The 20,392-nt window shown below is 39.7% G+C and overlaps 1 protein-coding gene across 1 annotated transcript in view; it reads left to right on the top strand.

The window, feature by feature from the left end:
* Nucleotides 1-17,201, top strand: part of VIRMA (vir like m6A methyltransferase associated) — a gene marked incomplete at its 3' end in the record, with an annotated part of 96,122 nt that extends 78,921 nt beyond the window's left edge. Inside the window, exons 18-24 of the mRNA XM_080693950.1 lie at nt 4,395-4,547; nt 5,087-5,247; nt 8,553-8,649; nt 12,833-12,999; nt 14,336-14,677; nt 15,475-15,608; nt 17,047-17,201. Of these exons, the coding sequence (XP_080550076.1) occupies nt 4,395-4,547; nt 5,087-5,247; nt 8,553-8,649; nt 12,833-12,999; nt 14,336-14,677; nt 15,475-15,608; nt 17,047-17,201 (1,209 nt within the window). The remainder of the gene's footprint in view (nt 1-4,394; nt 4,548-5,086; nt 5,248-8,552; nt 8,650-12,832; nt 13,000-14,335; nt 14,678-15,474; nt 15,609-17,046) is intronic.
* Between the last annotated feature and the right edge of the window lie 3,191 nt (nt 17,202-20,392).

Here is a 20,392-nt window from a genome sequence, read left to right on the forward strand (position 1 = left end):
ACATGTTTTGTGTCATATCTAGTTTACTAAAGTCATATTTACCAGGTGCTTTGATTCTGACAGATTGGCATGTATTTCACAGTACAGGTGTAGCTGTCATAAAGAGATTTTAGTGTTTTACTTGAGGAAAGACTACAAATTAGTCTCACTAGACGTTAACAAAATAGTTTTGACAGATACTTGGGTATGTGTCACCAATTAAACAGTTATTAATCTCTTAATCAAAACCCATTAACCAATGTTTATTTATGATTTCCACAATTTGCCTAGCCCCTAAGACAGTTAATGCTTGCCCTTTTTTTTTTTTTTTTTTTTTGGTGGTACTATGGGTTGAACCCAGTGACATTCTACTTCTGAACTATATCCCCAACCGTATTTTATTTTCTGTTTTGAAACAAGGTCTCGCTAGGTTGCTGAGGCTAGTCTCCAACCTATAATTCTCCTATTTTCGCCTCCTCAAGTACTGGGATTACAGGCATGTACCACCACGCCTGGCTTATTCTTCCTGAGTATGTTTCTTTTTTTCCTTCATCAGTGCCATCCTGTTTACCTTCTTAATCTTTTCACTCTCCCTTAGATTTTTCTCCTGTTTTTTGTAATCTGTTGTTTCCTACCTTACTCAGAGGAAAACTCTTCATCACTTTATTTTATTCATGTCCTTGATCCTGTTGTAATATTTTTCAGATTTTATGACTGAGTTACCACAGCCAGCATCTTTTCTTTTTCTTGTCAAATTGCCCTTACAAGAACCTCCTGTACAATATTGAATAGAAATAGCAAGACTGGATGTCTTTGTCTTCATCTCAGGGAGAAGTCTTTCACTATTAAATGTGCTGGTTTTGGATTTTATTTGTTATTGTTGTTTTGTTTTTTGCAGTACTGGGGATGGAACCCAGAGGCATTCTACCTCCGAGCTACACGTACCCAGCCTGTTTTTTGTTCTTTATTTTGAAACAGAGTCTCACTGAGTTACAAAGGGCCTCTAAGTAGCTGAGGCTGACCACGAACATGGATCGGATCCTCTTGTCTCAGCCTACCAAATGCTGGGATTACAAATGTGTGCCATCAACCCAATTTATTTGTTTTTTGTTTACTCTTTTGTGGTGCTGGAAATCAAACCTACCTTTGTACAAGCCTAGGTTAGTGCTTTAACCAAGCTCTATTTTTTTGTGTCTTTACTAGGTTGATGAAGTTCCATTCTATTCCTAGGTTAACTGTTTTATTATGAAAGATTGTTGGATCTTTTCAAATGCTTTCCCTGAGTACTGAAATAATCATGTGTTTTTTCACCCATTTTCTATTAAATAGTTTCTTTCATTAAGTTTTTCTTGTTGAACCAACCTTGAATTTCTGGGATACATCCTACATTATCCTCATGTATGATCCTTTTTATATAATGCTGGACTAAATTTGCTTTATTTTATAGAGAATTTTTATGTCTATTTGTAAGGAATCTTTGTTTTTTATTTTTTTATTTTTTTTATTGGTGTATTGTAATCATATATCACATTGGAATACAAGACTTGAGAGGATATACAAGCACACATCATCCAATTAGCCCTCATCCACTCCCCATCCCATTCCCTCCCCCTCCCTCGATCCCATGCTTGATTGATGATTAACTTTGATACATTTGTTTATGTACCTCCTGCGTTTTAAAGAGGCTCCATCCTCCCCTATTCCATACCCTCTGATTGGTCACCTTAATTGCTTCACTATAGGGCCCTTTCTATAGCTCGACCTCTTCCTGTTGCCCCTTTCCTCCTGGTTATTGCTGATTAGGGGAAGCATCTGATTTTTATTTTCTGCGATATTTCTCTGTGCATGCCGCGTTGCAAGTACCGATCCCCTGGGTTCCATTTCCAGTACCACCAAAAAAAAAATTTTTTTTTTCCTTGAAGCTGGATGTAGTGGCACATGCTTGTAATCCCAGCTTTCAGGAGGCTGAGACAGGAGGATCGCAGTTCGTGGACAGCCTCACCTACTTAGGCCATTTACAACTCAGTGAGACCCTGTTTCAAAATAAAGAATAAAAAATAGGGCTGAGGATGTAGCTACTGTTCCTAATAAGAAAAACAAGTAGTATGGAGAGATGAAAATTTTAGATTATTTCATATATTTAATGAGTTTATAGTTTGATCTCTTCCTCTCAAAATTTTTTTTTCTTTCACTAAACTTTAGTGATCCCTTGGCTTCTACTCCCCATCCCATCTACAACCTCCTTTTGTGTGGTACTGGGGATTTAACCCAGGGGCATTCTGCCTCTGAGCTATATCCCAACCCTATTTTATTCTTTGATTTTTGAAACAGGGTTTCACTGAGTTGTGAACCTGTGATCCTCCTGTCTCTTTTAAACTCTAATCCCCTTGCTTGTAATTAAAAGCAGCCTTAGGAAATCTAGAATTGGATATAGTATACTTTCAAGTTTGCTGTATATGCATTATAATAAGTAACAAGAGTTTTTTTTTTTTTTTTTTTTTGTACTGGGGATAGAATCCAGGTGTATTCTATCTCCAAGCTATACCTAAGGCCTATTTTTTATTTATTATTTATTTATTTATTTATTTATTTATTTATTTATTTATTTTGTGGGTCAGGGGATGGAACCCAGGGGTATTTGACCTCCTAGTCACACCCCCTGCCCTATTTTTATTCTTTATTTTAAAACAGGGTCTCACTAAGTTGCAGAGGGCCTCACTAAGTAACTGAGGCAGTTTGCGAACCTCAATCCTCCGGTTTCAGCCTCCCAAATTCTGGGATTACAAGTGTGTGCCACCATGCCGGAGCTTTATTTTTTATTTTGAAACAAGGTTTCACTAAGTTAAGGAAGGCCTTGCTAAATTGCTGAGGCTGGCCCAGAACTTTTGATCTTCCTGTCTCAGCCTCCAAAGTACTGGGATTACAAATTTGTACCACTATTCCCAGCGTAGACTCTATTTTTTAATACAGTTTTAGGTTCATAGCAAAACGGAGTGGAAAGCGCTGGACGTGGTGGTGCATGCTTGTAATCCCTGCACTTGGGAGGAGACAGGAGGATCACAGGTTTGACCCTGTTTCTAAATTTAAAAAGCATAAAATAGGTATGGGAGTGTAGCCTGGAGGTAGAAGGATTTCCAGGAACCCCAGTACCACCAAAAAAAAAAAAAAAAAAAAAAAACCAAAAAAAACAAAAACAAACAAAAAAAAACGGAGTGGAAAATACAGAGCCCCTTTATATATCCTTTGTCTCTACATAAATACAAGCCCCTTTACTATGGACATTTTGAATTATAATGACACATTTGTTATAGTTTATGAACCCACATTGACATGTAATTACCACCCAAGACATTTCTTTCTTCTCAATTTGTTTATCTTTTATTTCTTTTTTTGGTCTTTTTTTTTAATATCTAGGACTTCTGATACCATGTTGAAAGGAATAATAAGTGACATGATCCTGATCTTAGAAAACTTCTAGTTTCTTACTGTTCAGTATGATGTTAACCACAGGTTTTTTGCAGATAGTCTTAATTTAGTTCAGGATAAGCCTCGTACTGGAATTGCAGGCATGTGTCACCATGCCCAGCTTATATTTTATTTTGAAACAGGGCCTCATTAAGTTGCTCAGGCTGGCCTTGAACCTGTGATCCTCTTTTCTCAGCCTCCTAAATACTAGGATAGCAGGCGTGTGCCACCATGCTCAGCTGGTGAGTACACTTTTGTGAGTTTCCTTCTGAGGGACTATACTTAAATGTGGCTTGGCAGGGCACAGTGGTGCACACCTGTAATTTTAGTACTTAAGAGTCTGAGACAGGAGGATTGTAGATTCAAGGACAGCCTCAGCAAGTAGTGAGACCCTGTTTTAAAATAAAAAGTAAGCCGGGTGTGGTGGCGCATGCTTATAATCCCAGCATTTGGGAGGCTGAGACTGGAGGATCGCGGTTCGAGGACAGCTTCAGCTACTTAGTGAGGCCCTCCACAATTTAGTGAGACCCTGCTTCAAAATATAGGATGAAAAACAGGGCAGGGGGTGTAGCTCGGAGGTCAAATGCCCCTGAGTTCCATCCCCAGACCCACAAAAAATTAAAAAAAAAAAAAAAAAATAAATAAATAAATAAAATGGGCTGGGAATATAGCTCAAAAGTAGAATGCCCCTGGGTTCAATCCCCAGTACCACACCAAAAAATAATTAAAATAATTGAGTGTGTTTTTATCTATTTTATGAGTCTTACTCAAAGAAAACTTATTTTAGCTTTGAGTTAACTAAAATCCTTCATAAAACTAGCCATTTGTACTGGTGTAAAACAATAGCAATGGGGACGATTGTAGCAAATGGCTTAAATATCTGAGTAAAATTAGAAGCATCTTTGCAAGTTTTTCTGCTCTCAGATTTAACTTGTGTGTGACATTCACAGGGATGTTGTGGAGATGATAGTGGTCTCATGGAAGTAGAGGGAGCCCATCCATCACGGACGATGAGTATTAATGCTGCAGAGTTAAAACAACTTCTACAAAGCAAAGAAGAAAGTCCAGAAAATTTGTTCCTTGAACTAGAGAAGCTTGTTTTGGTAAAAATAAAAAATAGAAACAAAATAAAATCAGAATATATCTGAGGCATATTTTTTCTCAATTTGACTAGTTTTTCATAATCTTTGTTTTAAATAGTGAGCCCTTAGGTGGGTATTTATACGATTCAAATAACTCTATGGATTAATAATGTGGAGGGAAATCCTCTGTACTGTTTTGAATCTTAAAGAGTAAATGAAGGCAGTCGTTTTTAAATTGTCTGTTCTTTGTACACAAGATGCCGCTTGCTGCCGTTGTTTAGAAATAACATGGGGGACTGGAGATATATCTCAGTGGCAGAGCTTTTGCCTCGCATGTGCAAGGCCTTGGATTGAAACCCTACATTGGAACAATAGCAAAGAGGAGGAACATTTTTAGTAATTATTTTATTTTGATATGTTTAATATAAATAATTTCTTGATGGTGGTTCATATTTTTTAGTAGTAAAATAATTCAGCCCTTTTCCCTAAAGAGACAGTAGATTATAGGCATAAGTATTCAAGTTTTATCTTCATCTTATTCTGCTTTTTTGTGTGTCTAGGAACATTCAAAAGATGATGACAATCTGGATTCTTTGTTGGACAATGTAGTTGGACTTAAGCAGATGTTGGAATCATCAGGTGATCCTTTGCCTCTCAGTGACCAGGATGTAGAGCCAATACTTTCAGCTCCAGAATCTCTCCAGAATCTGTTTAACAATAGGTAAAAAGAAAAAGAAGCTTTTGTATTTGAGTAGATATTGAGTAGATAATGGCTGTAGTCCAGAGAGGGTCGGCAAAGGTTTTTTTTTTTCTTCTATAAAGGGTAAGATAGTAAAAACTCTAGGCCAGGTATGATTGCGCATACCTGTAATCCCGCTACTTGGGATGCTGAGACAGGAAGATTTCAGGTTCAAGACCAGCCTCAGCAGTTTAGTGAGACTCTTAGCAGCCTAGTGTGACTCTACTTCAAAAAAAAAAAAAATTACTAGCTGGGCATGGTGGCACATGCTTGTAATCCCAGTACTTGGAAGGCTAAAACAGGATTGTAGGTTGTTGGCCAGCCCCAGCTACTCAGTGTATCTCCAGTACTGGGGATATATATATATATATATATATATATATATATAGAGAGAGAGAGAGAGAGAGAGAGAGGCTTAGAGCTAGAATGCCCCTGCGTTCCCAGTCCCCAGTACCACATACAAAAATAAATAACTTAAAAAGGGCTGTAGTGTGCCAGGCATGGTGGCACACACTTATAATCCCAGCATTTGGGAGGCTGAGAGAGGAGGATCCGGGTTCTCGGAAAGCCTTGGCTACTTAGTGAGGCCCTTTGTAACTCAATGATACTGTGTTTCAAAATAAAGAATAAAAAATAGGGCTGGAGGTGTAGCTAGGAGGTAGAATGCCCCTAGGTTTCATCCCTAGTTATTTATTACTTAAAAAGGCCTGTGGTGTGGTGGCACACACTTGTAATCCCAGTATTTGGGAGGCTGCGACAGGAGGATTACAGATCAAGGACAGGGGATTGAACCCAGGGCCATTCTTCCAAGTTACACCCTCAAGCCTTATTTTTCTTTTTTCATTTTTCTTTTCTTTTTTTCTTTTTTTTGTCCGGTACTGAGGATGGAACCCAGGGGCATTCTACTTCTGACCTATACCCCCAGTCCTATATTTTTCATTCTTTATTTTGAAACAGGGTCTTACTGAGTTGCAAAGGGCCTCACTTAGTAGGCTGGCCAGGAATTGTGATCGGATTACAGGCATGTACTACCACACTCAACTATCTATTTTGTTTTTAAGAAAATCTTTCAAAATATACAAACCATGCGTAGCATACATGTTGTACAAAAACAGGCTATTTACTGATCTCTGGTTTAAAGGACATATACTTCTTAATATTAATCATTGGCGCACTGTAACTCTAATGACCATGTAATGTAATAGAATTAATCTGAGCCGGGCGTGGTGTCATATGCTTGTAATCCCAGCATTCGGGAGCCTGAGACCGGAGGATCTCAGTTCGTGGACAGCCTCAGATACTTAGGCCCTCTGCAACTCATTGAGACCCTGTTTCAAAATAAAGAATAAAAAAAGAGGGTAGGGGGTATAGCTTGGAGGTCAAATGCCTCTGGGTTCCATCCCCAGACCCGGAAAAAAAAAAAAAAAAAAGAATCTGTATGAAAAAGTAACTCTGTTTTAAAACAAAAAAGTTGAATAAGTCTGGGGGGATATGTGGCACAGAGGTAAAAATGCCTCTGGGTTCAATGACCAGTACCACCACACACACACACACACAAAAAAAAAAAAAAAAAAAAAAAAGCCAAGTGTGGGCAATTTTTATACAAACGTATATGGTTTAATAAACATACCTTTTATACATACGTATATGGTTTAATAAACATACGTATATGGTTTAATAAACATGCCGGGCGTGGTGGCGCATGCTTGTAATCCCCGCGCTTGGGAGGCAGAGACAGGAGGATCGTGCAGGTTCGAAGCCAGCTGCGCGCACTGGTTTAGGAGACCCTGTTTCCAAATAAAAATGTAAAAATAGGTCTGGGAGTGTAGCCCGGAGGTAGAAGGGCTTCCAGGAACCCCAGTTCCACCAAAACAAACAAACAAACAAACAAACAAACAAACAAACATACCTTTTATCCTGGCATGGTATCTCTCTCCCGTAATCTCAGTACTTGGGAGATTGAGACAGGAGGATCACAGATTCAAGACCAGCCTTAGCCAAATAGCAAGACTCTCAACAATCTAGCGAGACCTTGTTTGAAAGCAAAAAATAAAATCAGGCTGGGGTATAGCTTGGAGGTAGAATACTACTGCATTCAGTCCCCAATATCACACAGAAAAAAGTAACTTTTTAGAAATAAACCCAGGGTCTGTTTAATTTTATTAAAAGGTCAAAATTTGTTAAAGCAGAATTATTTTCCAAGTTAATGGCTTGTAAGAAAATTTTTTTGGAGGGAGTTAGTTCTAGGAATTGACCTCAAGAACATTCTACCTTTCAAGATAAATCCTCCAGCCCATATTTTATTTCTTATTTTGAAATAAGGTCTACGTAGGTTGTTGAGAGTACCACTATATTGCAGAGCTTGTCCTTTAAACCTATGATCCTCCTGTATCAGCCTCCCAAGCACTAGGATTTCAGGCATGTGCCACTGCACCTGGCTAAGTGTATACCTAATTCTTGAGTAATTTTTTATTTAATGTGGTACTGGAAATTGAACCCAGGCACATTCTACCTCTTAGCTGCAGCTCCAGACTTTTTTTCTTTTTCTTTTTTCAGTACTGGAGATGTAACATAGGGGCATTCTACCTCTGAGCTACACTGTCAGCTCTATTTTTTATTCTTTATTTTGAAACAGGGTCTCACTGAGTTGCAAAGGGCCTAAGTACCTGAGGCTGTCCATGAACTGCAGTCCTCCTGTCTCAGCCTCCCAAATGCTGAGATTACAAGCGTGTGCCACCACACCTGGCTCTATTTTATTTGTTTTAAAATAGAGTTTTGCTAAATTGCTGAGATTCTCGTTAAGTTGCCAGGGCTGTTCTCGGACCTGCAGTCTTCCTATGTCAGCCTTTCAAGTACTGGGATTACCAGTTTGTGCCACCATAGCTTTGAATAAATTTTTGAAGGCGTCTTTGCTAATTTTAGTGATACTTCACAGGGATATATATATATATATATATATATATATATATATTTTTTTTTTTTTTTTTTTTTTTTTTTTTTGTGGTACTGGGGTTCCTGGAAGCCCTTCTACCTCTGGGCTACACTCCCAGACCTATTTTTACATTTAAAAAAAAAATTTGGAAACAGGGTTTCTTAAGCTAGCGCGTGTGGCTGGCTTGGAACCTGTGTGATCCTCCTGTCTCTGCCTCCGAAGCACGGGGATTACAAGTGTGTGCCACCACGCCTGGCTGTAGGGTAATATTTTTAATTGTGCCTTCCATAGCTTGTACTTATAAGCTAAAAGATTTTGTAATTCTGCTTTTCACCAAATACTTTTCATATTCTAGGACTGCATATGTGCTAGCTGATGTCATGGATGATCAGTTGAAATCTATGTGGTTCACTCCATTTCAGACTGAAGAGATTGATGCAGATATGGATTTGGTATAAAGGATTTTATTACTAAATATTTAGAAAATTCATTGTTTTTTATGTTTTTTCTTTGTGTTACTAGCAGTAGAATAGATCAAGGTCTACTTGAGACCAGTACTTTTTGTGTGTGCTAATAGCCTGGTTAATGGTATTCAGAACTTCCAGGTTTTTATGCTGCTTGTTTTGCTGCTTTTTAGTTAGTAATATATATATTGGAAATGTGACTTTAAGGGAAAAAATGACTTTTTTGTGTAAGTATTCTGAAGCACTTTGTTTTCTGAAGCACTTTGTTGTCTTATGTCTGGGGAGTACAGAATAAAGAAAAATATCCTACAAAATAGTAACTCATTTTTTTTTCCAGGGTAGGGACTGTGGTGCTGGGAATCAAACCAGAGTATTGCACATGCTAGGCAAATGCTCTACTCTTAGTTGCACCCCCAGCCCCCAAAATTCATTATTGTATTTAGGTTTAAGAAGAACAGTGGTTTCTGCTCTCAGTTGAGAACTTGTAAAATATAAATGTTATAATACAAATGAGAAGCCGGGCGTGGTGGTGCACGCTTGTAATCCCAGCATTTGGGAGGCTGAGACCAGAGGATCGCAGTTCACGGACAGCCTCAGCTACTTAGTGAGGCCCTCTGCAACTTAGTGAGACCCTGTTTCAAAATAAAGAATAAAAAACAGGGCAGGCGGTGTAGCTCGGAGGTCGAATGTCCCTGGGTTCCATCCCCAGACCCCCAAAAATAAAAAAGAGAGAGAGAGAGAGAGAGAGAGAGAGAGAGAGAGAGAGAGAGATTTGACATTCTTAAATATATCACTGAGTAGATAAGAAAATAATTAAAGATTTTAAGGGCCAGGTATGGTGGTGCATGCCTCTAATCCCAGTACTTGGGAGGATTAGACAGGAAGATTACAGGTTTGAAGCCAACCTCAGCAACTTAGCAAGATCCTCAACAATTTAGTAAGACCCTGTTTCAAAATAAGAAGTAAAATAGGGCTGAGGTGTGTAGCTCAGTTAGAATGCCTCTAGGTTCAGTCCTCAGCATAAAGAAAAAGATTTTAAACTTAATGCAGTCTTTTTTTTATGCTTCTTGGAGATGCATTAGGGCAAATGATTTTAGCTACATCTATTGAACTCATACATTGGTTCTTTTCTTAATCGAAGAAAGATATTTGGATATTTCCTGGTCTATACAATGTTAGTTCATCATGTATATCCTCAGTATTACACAAAACAAAACAAAAACTAAAAGAATGGTTTGCTTCACATTTAAGATGTATTCGTGCCAGGCATGGTAGTGATGCATGTTTGTAATTCCAATATTTGGGAGATTGACACAGGAGGATCATAGGTTCATGGCCAGCTTCAGCTCTCTTAGACCCTGGTTTGTTTTGTTGGTTTTTGGTTTCTTCTTTTTTAGTACTGAGGATTGAACCCAGGAGCATTCTACATCCAAGCTACACCCCTATCCTGGTTTTATTCCATATTGGAAGCGGTATCACTATGTTGATGAGAGTCTCAGTACTTGCTGAGGCTATCCTCAAACCATGATCCCCCTGTCTCAGCCTTGAAAGTACAGGGATTACAGGTGTGCATCACTATTCCAGCTTCTTTATTTTTTAAACAAGGTCTCACAAAGTTGTGGAGGGCCTTACTAAGTAGCTGTGGCTGGTCGAGAACCCCCGATCCTCCTGTGTCAATTTCCCAAGTACTAGGATTAAAAGGATTAAAAGCGTGTGCCATCTCACCCAGCTTAATTAATATCTTTTGTGTATAAATTGTTTTGTGGTTCTTTAGAACTACACTGTCCAGTAAAATTTTACATAGTAATGGGAATGTCTATAACCTACCTAGCCTCATGTTACTTTTGCTCATTTGAAATGTGTTTAGTATGATTATGGAACTGAATCTTTTCTTTTCTTTTCTTTTTTTTTTTTTTTTGAGGGTCTGGGGATGGAACCCAGTGGCATTCAACCTCTGAGCTACACCCCCAGCCCTATTTTTTATTCTTGGTATGTGTGTGTGTGTGTGTGTGTGTGTGTGTGTGTGTGTGTGTGTGTGTATATATACATATATATGTATATATATATTTTTTGTGTGTGTGGTACTGGAGGTGGCACCCAGGTGCTTTTCTACCTTCGGGCTATACTCCCAGACCTGTTTTATACTTTATTTGAAAACAGGGTCTTACTAAGTTGCTTAGAGTTTCAATAAGTAGCTGAGGCTGGCTTCGAACTGGTGTGATCCTCCTGTCTCAGTCTCCCAAGCACTGGGATTACAAGTGTGTGTCACCACGCCAGGCGTATCCTAGGGGCAGTCTACCTCTGAGCTATACTCCTAGCCCTATTTTTTATTCCTCACTTTGAAACAGGGTCTTACTGAGTGGCAAAGGGCTTCACTAAGTAGCTGAGGCTGCCTGTGAGCTGCAATCCTCCTGTCTCGGCCTCCTAAATCCTGGGATTACAACCATGCACTACCCCACCCGACTATTCTTTATTTTGAAACAGGGTCTCTCTGCACTAAGTTCTGAGGGCCTCACTAAGTTGCTGAGTCTGGCCTTGAACCTGCAATTCTCCTGTCTTAGCCTCCCAAGTACTGGGATTACAGGCATGCACCACCATGCCTGGGTTTCTATTTTAATTTTCACTGATTTAAATTTATCTATCTATCTATCTATCTATCTATCTATCTATCTATCTATCTCTTTATTTTTGTGTGTGTGGTACTGTGGATGGAACCCAAGGGCATTCTACCTCCAAGCCACACTCCAAGCTCTATTTTTGGCCTCACTGAGGTTGCAAAGGGCCTCACTAAGTAGTCAAGACTGTCTGCGACCTGTGATCCTTCTGTGTCATGCTGGGATTACATGCATGCACCACCATGCCCAGCTCAACTAATTTAAATTTAAATAGACACATGTAGTTGATGACTGCTGTATTGGTCAGCGCAGATTTTAAAAAAGTTGTGTTGGAAGTTATTCTTATAACTTGTAAGTTAATCACAATTATCTTACAGTGATGATTGTAATCTTGATTTATAGAAACTTTGGGTCTCTGAAACATGATAAACTTGAAAAGTAAACCTAATTTTGGTTTCTCTGGTACTAAACTTAGGTTGGAACCTCATTAAATGCATAGAACTTTTTGGAAACTGTTGGTACAAAATCCTTTTTTAAAAGAAATGAGTGACTTTACAAGGCTAATAGGGCTATGCTGTTTTCAGATTCTTTGGGAAATATTCTGGAGGTGTTGGAGTTTAGTTAATTTAGAGAAATCCTGAATTCTCTGGCAGGTAGCAAAAGTATTCAAGATTATTGTCCTGCTTTGAAAAGGAATACCACTATTAAAAAAAATCAAAACTGAAGCATTCGGGAGGCTGAGATCAGAGGATCACAGTTCCGGGACCGCCTCATACTTAGTGAGGTCCTCTGCAACTCAGTGAGACTCGGTTTCAAAATAAAGAATAAAAAATGGGGCAGGGAAGCCGGGTGTGGTGGTGCACGCTTGTAATCCCCAGGTTTGGGAGGCAAAGACAGGAGGATTGCACAGGTTCAAAGCCAGCCTCACTGGCTTAAGAGACCCTGTTTCCAAATGAAAATATAAAATATATCTGGGAGTATAGCCCAGAGGTAAAAGGGTTTCCAGGAACCCCAGTACCACTTAAAAAAAAAAAAAGGGCAAGGGATGTAGCTCGGAGGTCAAATGCCCCTGTGTTCCATCCCCAGACCTGCCCAAAACAAAAAACAAAACAAAACAAAAAAAGATATAGCCAGGTGTGGTGGCGCACACTTGTAATCCCCATGCTTGGGAGGCTAAGACAAGAGGATCGCGCAGGTTCGAAGCCAGCCTCAGCTGGCTTAAGAGACCCTGTTTCCAAATAAAATATATAAAATAGGTCTGGGAGTGTAGCCCGGAGGTAGAAGGCCCCTGGGTTACATCCCCAGTACCAAAACAAACAAACAAACAAACAAACAAACAAACAAACAAACACCACATACACACAACAAAAAATATTTAAAAAGTAACTGAATTTCTAAGGTTTTTGTTGTTGTTAGCTACCAGTGATGTTGCTTTCTGAAAAGATTTATTCATTTATCATGAGAGTTAAATATAACTTTCAGATAAGAATTTCTATAGAAATATTACATTAATAGTTACATTTAAGATGTATTTTGTTTCATTTTTATGACTACAGGTAAAGGTTGACTTGATTGAACTCTCTGAAAAATGCTGTAGTGACTTTGATTTGCACTCAGAATTAGAGCGCTCGTTTTTGTCAGAACCATCATCTCCAGGAAGAACCAAGACTACTAAAGGATTCAAACTTGGAAAGCATAAGCATGAGACTTTTATAACTTCAAGGTAAAATTTATTCCACTGAAGATCTTATTATTTTTTTGGTGGTACTGGGGTTCCTGGAAGCCCTTCTACCTCCGGGCTACACTCCCAGACCTATTTTTTATACTTTTTTATTTGGAAACAGGGTCTCTTAAGCCAGCATGGCTGGCTTCGAACCTGCACAATCCTCCTGTCTCTGCCTCCCAAGCGCGGGGATTACAAGCGTGCGCCACCACGCCCGGCAAGATCTTATTTTTTTATTTGATGGTTCTGGGAATTGAAATGCCTGGCCTTAATGTATTTTAAAATAAATGCATGGTTATTAAACAATGGATGGTAGCTGGGCGTGGTGGTGCCCAGCATTCAGGAGGCTCAGACCAGAGGATCGTGGTCCATGGACAGTCTCAGCTATTTAGTGAGGCCCTCTGCAACTTAGTGAGACCCTGTTTCAAAATAAAGAATAAAAAATAGGGCAGGGGGTATAGCTCAGAGGTAAAATGCCCCTGGGTTCCATCCCCAAACCCACAAAAAAGGGGGGGTTTAGAGGTATAACTTGGAGGTAGAATATCCCTGGGTTTCATCCTCAGTACCACCAAAAGATATATGTATATGTATATGTATATGTATATAAAATGAATGGCTATTAAACATAAATATTGTTTGAATTTGTTGGGTTTTTGTGTTTTTTTCGCAGTAGGGATTAAACCTGGGGGCATTCTATTTTCTGAGCTGCACTCCAGTTCCTTCTTATTTGTTTAATTTTTAAACAGGGCAGGCCTGACTGAGTTAACATGTGCTTGTAGAACTTCTTTTCTCCCATGTACTGGGATTATAGAGCACACGACTGCCCTGGCTGTTGTTTTTGTTTGTTTGTTGTTGGTTTTTTGCAGTACTGAGGTTTGAACCTAGAAGGATTCTACCTTCCAAACTATGTTACATTGTTCTTTAAAAGAATTTTGGAAAGTTTAAGAAGTAGCATATTGTTTTAAAAAAAATTGTTAATCACTAAAGTTAACTTGTAAAGTTAATAGAATTAGAGTAAGACAAAATTAAAATCTAGGTTGTTTTGTTTTGTGGTACCAGGAATGGAACCCAGGAGCTTTTTACCTCTGGGCTATACTCCCAGACATATTTTTATGTTATTGGAAATAGGGTCTCACTAAGTTGCTGAGAGCCTCATTAAGTAGCCGAGGCTGGCTTTGAACCTGTGGAATCCTCCTGTCTTAGCCTCCCAAGCACTGGGATTACAAGCGTGCACCACCACATCCGGCTTTGAAACCTAGTTTTTAACGTTACAATGGTTGACTATTATATTTTTACTGGGAATATGAAAAAAATTAATAACTTTTTGTTTTAATAGTGGGAAGTCTGAATACATTGAGCCTGCCAAACGAGCTCATGTTGTACCACCACCAAGAGGAAGAGGCAGGGGAGGATTTGGACAGGGCATACGACCCCATGATATTTTTCGTCAGAGAAAACAGAACACAAGTAGACCACCGTCTATGCATGTGGATGATTTTGTTGCAGCTGAAAGTAAAGAAGTGGTCCCTCAAGATGGAATACCACCACCAAAACGGCCACTCAAAGTATCACAGAAGATTTCTTCTCGTGGAGGGTTTTCAGGCAATCGTGGAGGACGAGGTGCTTTTCATAGTCAGAACAGGTTTTTTACACCACCTGCTTCAAAAGGTAACTATGTGTGTTTTTAATGGGTTTGAGTATTGGCATATTAAAATACATGATTCAGATAAATGTATTTCTGTTATTAATGTTGAGCCACTTCTAGACCAGTAGTACTATTTGCAGGGTATTGTATTGGATAGGGGGTATCCCTGCCCCCTTTTTAAGTTAACCTTTCATATATTATACTATTTGTGATCAATTTAAAGGAAATCTTGGCTGATCATTTCAAATACTCAGAAACTATCTGATTATACTTACAGAAATTATCCTTTACTGGTGAGTTGATAACTTTTTTTTTGTACTGGGGATGGAACCCAGGGGCTTTCTACTCCCAGGCTACACTCCCAGACTTATTTTATATTTTTTATTTGGAAACAGGGTCTCACTAAGTAGCTGAGGCTGTCTCAGCCTCCCAAGCGCTGGGACTACGAGCATGCGCCACCATGCCTGGCTTGATAACATGAAAGAATATAAATTTACATTAGTAACGGACATGTCAATAGGGATCTCAACCCCATGAAGTAGGTTCTGTTAGTATCCCACTTTGTAGATGAGAAAATTATCTTCCAGATGACCAGGTCACATGAAAGTGGCAGAACCTGTATTTAAGCCCTGGTTTTCTGGCTCTAGAGCCTCTCTGCCTTGATCCACCGTGTAATGCTTATAATATGTAGTATATTCAATGTATAGGATTCCAGTCTCATTTCCATTACTTTGAAGATTAAGAAAAAACCATTGAGATCTTGTTTAATCCAACTAAAGTTTTGAAAAAGGTAGATTTTTATTCTGTTATTTATTTTTAGGAAACTACAGTCGTCGGGAGGGAACCAGAGGTTCCAGTTGGAGTGCTCAGAATACTCCTCGAGGAAATTACAATGAAAGTCGTGGAGGCCAGAGCAATTTTAACAGGGGCCCTCTCCCACCATTAAGACCACTCAGTTCTGCAGGTATGCCTCTTCCCTGCTTGACACTGCTGAGAGAAGGAAGCTGATTTCTTTTCAAATTGTTGAATGACTCTCCTTTGAAGAGAATATTTTATAATATATATAAGTACATTCGCAAACCACGAATCGCAATCCTCCAGTCCGCTTCCCCAATGCTGGGATTACAAGCCTGTGCCACCACTACCCGCCTGATTTTTTTTTTTATTTCAGAGATTTGTGTGTGTGTGTGTGTGTGTGTGTGTGTGTGTGTGTGTGTGTGTGTGTCTGTCTGTCTGTCTGTCTGTCTGTCTTGGGGTGGAGCCCAGGGGCATTCAACCTCCGAGCTATACCCTCTGCACTATTTTTTATTCTTTACTTTGAAACAGGTCTCATTAAGTTGCGGAGGGCCTCACTAAGTAACTGAGGCTGTTCGCAAATCGCATGCTCTTCTTGCTAAATTGTTGACGCTGAGCTGGGCTTGGTGGCACTTGCTTGTAATCCCAGCATCTGGGAGGCTGAGACAGGAGGATCGCAGTTTGCAGACAGCCTCAGCTACTTAGTGAGGTCCTTTGCAACTCAGTGAGACGCTGTTTCAAAACAAAGAAAAAGTAATAGATCTGGGGGTGGAGCTTGGAGGTAGAATGCCCCTGGGTTCCATCTCCAGTATGGCAACAAACAAACAAACAAACAAGCAAACAACAAACAAACCAGCCAGCCAGCCAGCCAGGTGTGGTGGCACACGCTTGTAATCCCTGCACTTGGGAGGCTGAGACAGGAAGATCACACAGGTTCAAAGACAGCCTCAGCTACTTAGTGAGTGTCTCAGCAACTTAGTGAGACCCTGTTTCCAAATAAAGTATAAAATAGGTCTGGGAGTATAGCCTTGGGTGCCATCCCCAGTACTACCAAAATAAATAAGTAAATTGCCGGGCGTGGTGGTGCACGCTTGTAATCCCCGCGCTTGGGAGGCAGAGATAGGAGGATCGCGCAGGTTCGAAGCCAGCCGCGCGCGCTGGCTTAGGAGACCCTGTTTCCAAATAAAAAATGTAAAAATAGGTCTGGGAGTGTAGCCCGGAGGAAGAAGGGCTTCCAGGAACCCCAGTACCACACACACACAAAATAAATAAATTAAAAAAAAATAGATAGTAAATAAATTTCTGGCGCTAGCCTCAAATCTGTCATCCTGTCTCTGCCTCCCAAGTACTGGGATTACAGGCCCTGCCACTGTGCCCAGCTTACTTTTTTTTTTAATGCCTTTATTGGTGCATTTATCTCACATCACAATATAAATTATGTTGATAGTGACATACATGTACATAGCACTTGATGTTCTCCCCAATGTGCTGTCTTCCCCTCTCCCCCTTCCCCATGCTTGTTCAGTTTTGTCACCATCATAGATTATATTTACTAAGTGAGAAAGGAAAGGATGGTAGGACTAAAATCTGTATTCTTTCTTCTTTAGGTTACCGCCCAAGTCCTCGGGACCGTGCTTCAAGAGGTCGCGGCGGCCTCGGCCCTTCCTGGGCTAGCGCAAATAGTGGCAGTGGAGGCTCAAGAGGAAAGTTCGTTAGTGGAGGCAGTGGGAGAGGTCGTCACGTACGGTCCTTCACTCGATGAAAATGCTTTTGGGGTCATCCTAGCGCCTAGCGTATATGGACATTTCATGAGGACAATAAAAATACGGCATTGAAGGACCAATTTAGACTCTATCTGGAGACATCTGAGAGAATATTTTTATCTGAAGAAAGCAGATTTTGTTTGATACCTAACCTGAGATTTCAATAAAAATCCAAACTTTTTATGTATGTTTGTATATATTTTCCCCTTTTTATATGACTATTTATTTAGAAAATTTCTAGGTAGAGAGAGAAAAACTAAATGACTTCTTTTGTATTTTTCTTGCCTATACCACAGATGTTCCCAGTCTTTCTCAGCCCATAGGGCCCTTTAGTGTCTCTGTAATTTTTTCACAGCATATCTAGGCCAAAAAAATTTTAATTTCTTTGTTTATTAAACAGTTAGGTCCAAGCAGTATAAGAATTTCTAGCATTACCACTAGTAGCTGTGGACACTGCCCAGTGTCCCAGACGTTGGGTCAGCATTGTTTCCTCCTCTACTCGGCTTCTTTCACACTACTTTTCATCACACTGCTGGAATAAGTATAATGTCATCTAATATTGAAAATGTAAACTACCTCGAATTAGGAGTCTGTATGGTGTCCAACAGGTCTGGCTATGTTTTCTCAAATTTTTAAATATTGTGTGGCACCCATGTTAATTTGCTAAGGTGCCCTGGTACTGTTTAGGAATCATAGCTATACTAAACAAACAAAACATTTCTCTCTTTTATGTTAGAAAAAAATACAAACTTACTTTGTGTTTCAGCTTTGGACCTACTGCTGTTATTTTATTATACAGTTACTTAAAATCTAAATTGAGGCATATCCTAATTCTGTTATTTTGGAATCAGAAACATCTAATAAATTCTGGACTTTATATTCAGAAATAAAGCTTATAATTTTGAAAAAGTAGCCATATTTTCCCCAAGGTATGTTTTAAAACACTCAGCTTATATAACTGACGTAAAATATAGAGTTCTCTTAAAAAATTAAGTGTATGAGTTTCATTCCTTCCTCTTTATCACTCTGTTTTGGGGAAATATTTGTCAGCAAGCCTCTGTTTATTAGAAAAACACATTAAAGATAAGCTCATCCGGGCATGGTGGCACATGCTTGTAATCCCAGTACATGGGAGGCCGAGACAGGAGGATCACACAGGTTTGAGGAACTCCTGAGCTACTTAGGCTTTTTGGAAACAGGAGACCCTGTTTCCAAAAATAGGTCTGGAAGTATAGCCCAGAGGTAGAAAGCCTCCGGGTTCCACCCCCAGTACCACAAAAAATAAATAAATAAAATAAAATAAAACAGGTCAAGATACAATAGCTCATTATAAAAAAAAAAAAATAAGTGTGTGTGGTACTGGGAGTTGAACCCAGGAGCATTCTATCTCCGATCTAAATCCCAGACCTATTTAGTTTTATTTTGAAACACATCTCATCAGATTGATGAGAGTCTTACTACTTGCTGAGGCTGTCCTCAAACCTACAATCCTCTCAGCCTCGAAGTACTGGAATTACAGGCACACACCACCACACCCAGAAAAAAGTCCTTTATTTAAAAAATAAATATATGCCGAATGTGGTGGCACACACGTGTAATCCCAGCGCTTGGGAGGCTGAGACAGGAGGATCACACAGGTTCGAAGCCAGCCTCAGCTATTTAGTGAGGCTCTCAGCAACTTAGTGAGGCCCTGTTTCCAAATAAAGTATAAAATAGGTCTGGGGGTATAGTCCAAATGTAGAAAAGCCCCTGGAATCCACCCCCAGTACCACAGGGGGGGAAAAAAAATAAAAGGACTGGGTGTGTAATTCAGAGTTAGACTGCCTCTGGGTTCCATCCATCCATCCATCCATCCATCCATCCATCCATCCATCCATCCATCACTGAGTACCATCCATCTATCCATCCATCCATGGATCCATACATCCATCCCCAGTAACACCCCCCCCCCCACACACACAAGAATATACCTATTACACTCCTATCAGTAGCATAAGACTTCTTGTCATTTAACTTCAGTATGTTAAAGGGCTGTGACTATTCCCTTAATTCTTATCCCCTGAAGGATTTCATCCGGAGGGTGCCAATAGAGTAGCCATAAGAAACTTATTGGACAAATTCCACAGGAGGGTCCAGGAGTGGAGTAAGAGAAGAAGAGGGTTAAGAGAGCAGCCGTCCACCCCCCAAAAAAGAGCTCCTGCTATTACTTGGTGGGCTTTTACCCCCAGAAACCCACCACTTTTCATGTATATTAATTTTGGGGTCAGGCTGCACAGGGTTGTATCATGTGGGAAACCTTAAGCTGCAGCGTTAATAGGCTGAAAGTCTCTGACCACAGCTGGGCAGGCAATTCTTATCGTTTTTCTTTCTTTTTATTGCGGGTCTGGGGATGGAACCCAGAGGCATTTGACCTCCGAGCTACACCTCCTGCCCTATCTTTTATTCTTTATTATGAAACAGGGTCTCACTGAGTTGCAGAGGATCTCACTAAGTAGCTGAGGCTGTCCGCGAACCGCGATCCTCAGGTCTCAGCCTCCCAAATGCTGGGATTACAAGTGTGCGCCACCATGCCCGGCTTTTATCTTTTCTTTCTGGAAGGGCTTTCCTGTTCTTTTTGTCGCTGCCCTGTTTTATTTCCTATCTTAACTATCTAACAAACCCTCAATTTTTCTTAGCTTTTAATTTTTGTCAAACTGTTGAATAAAACTCCATGAATGACCTTAACTACTTTCTCTCCTTTCATACATACCTTTCCAATTCCACACTTCTCAAGACTGGCAGACTGTCATTCATAAATAATCACTGGATGATACTATTCTGCCTAAAAGCCTTGAATGGTTTTCTAAGTCATGAGGAGGCTCCCAGTTCTGAGAGTCCAATAAACACTTACTCATCTTTATATTCCCAGAGCTTAACAAAGGATTAAAAAATACCTTCAGGCAGCATGAAATCAGTATCTTTTGAATGAATAACAGGATAATTTGTATATTTGCGATTCTTACATTATTATTGTTGCTGTGTGTGTGTGTGTGTGTGTGTGTGCGCGCGCGCGCACGCATAATACTAGGAATTGAACACAACAGCATTCTACCTCCAAGGTATACCCCCCCAGGCCTGTTTTTTGTTTTGCAACAAGTTTTTTTTTTTTTTTTTTTTTTTTTTAGTACTGGGGGTGGAACCCAGGGGCTTT

Source organism: Muscardinus avellanarius (assembly GCF_963383645.1).
Source record: "Muscardinus avellanarius genome assembly, chromosome: 4".
In the NCBI taxonomy this organism is placed as follows: Eukaryota; Metazoa; Chordata; class Mammalia; order Rodentia; family Gliridae; genus Muscardinus; species Muscardinus avellanarius.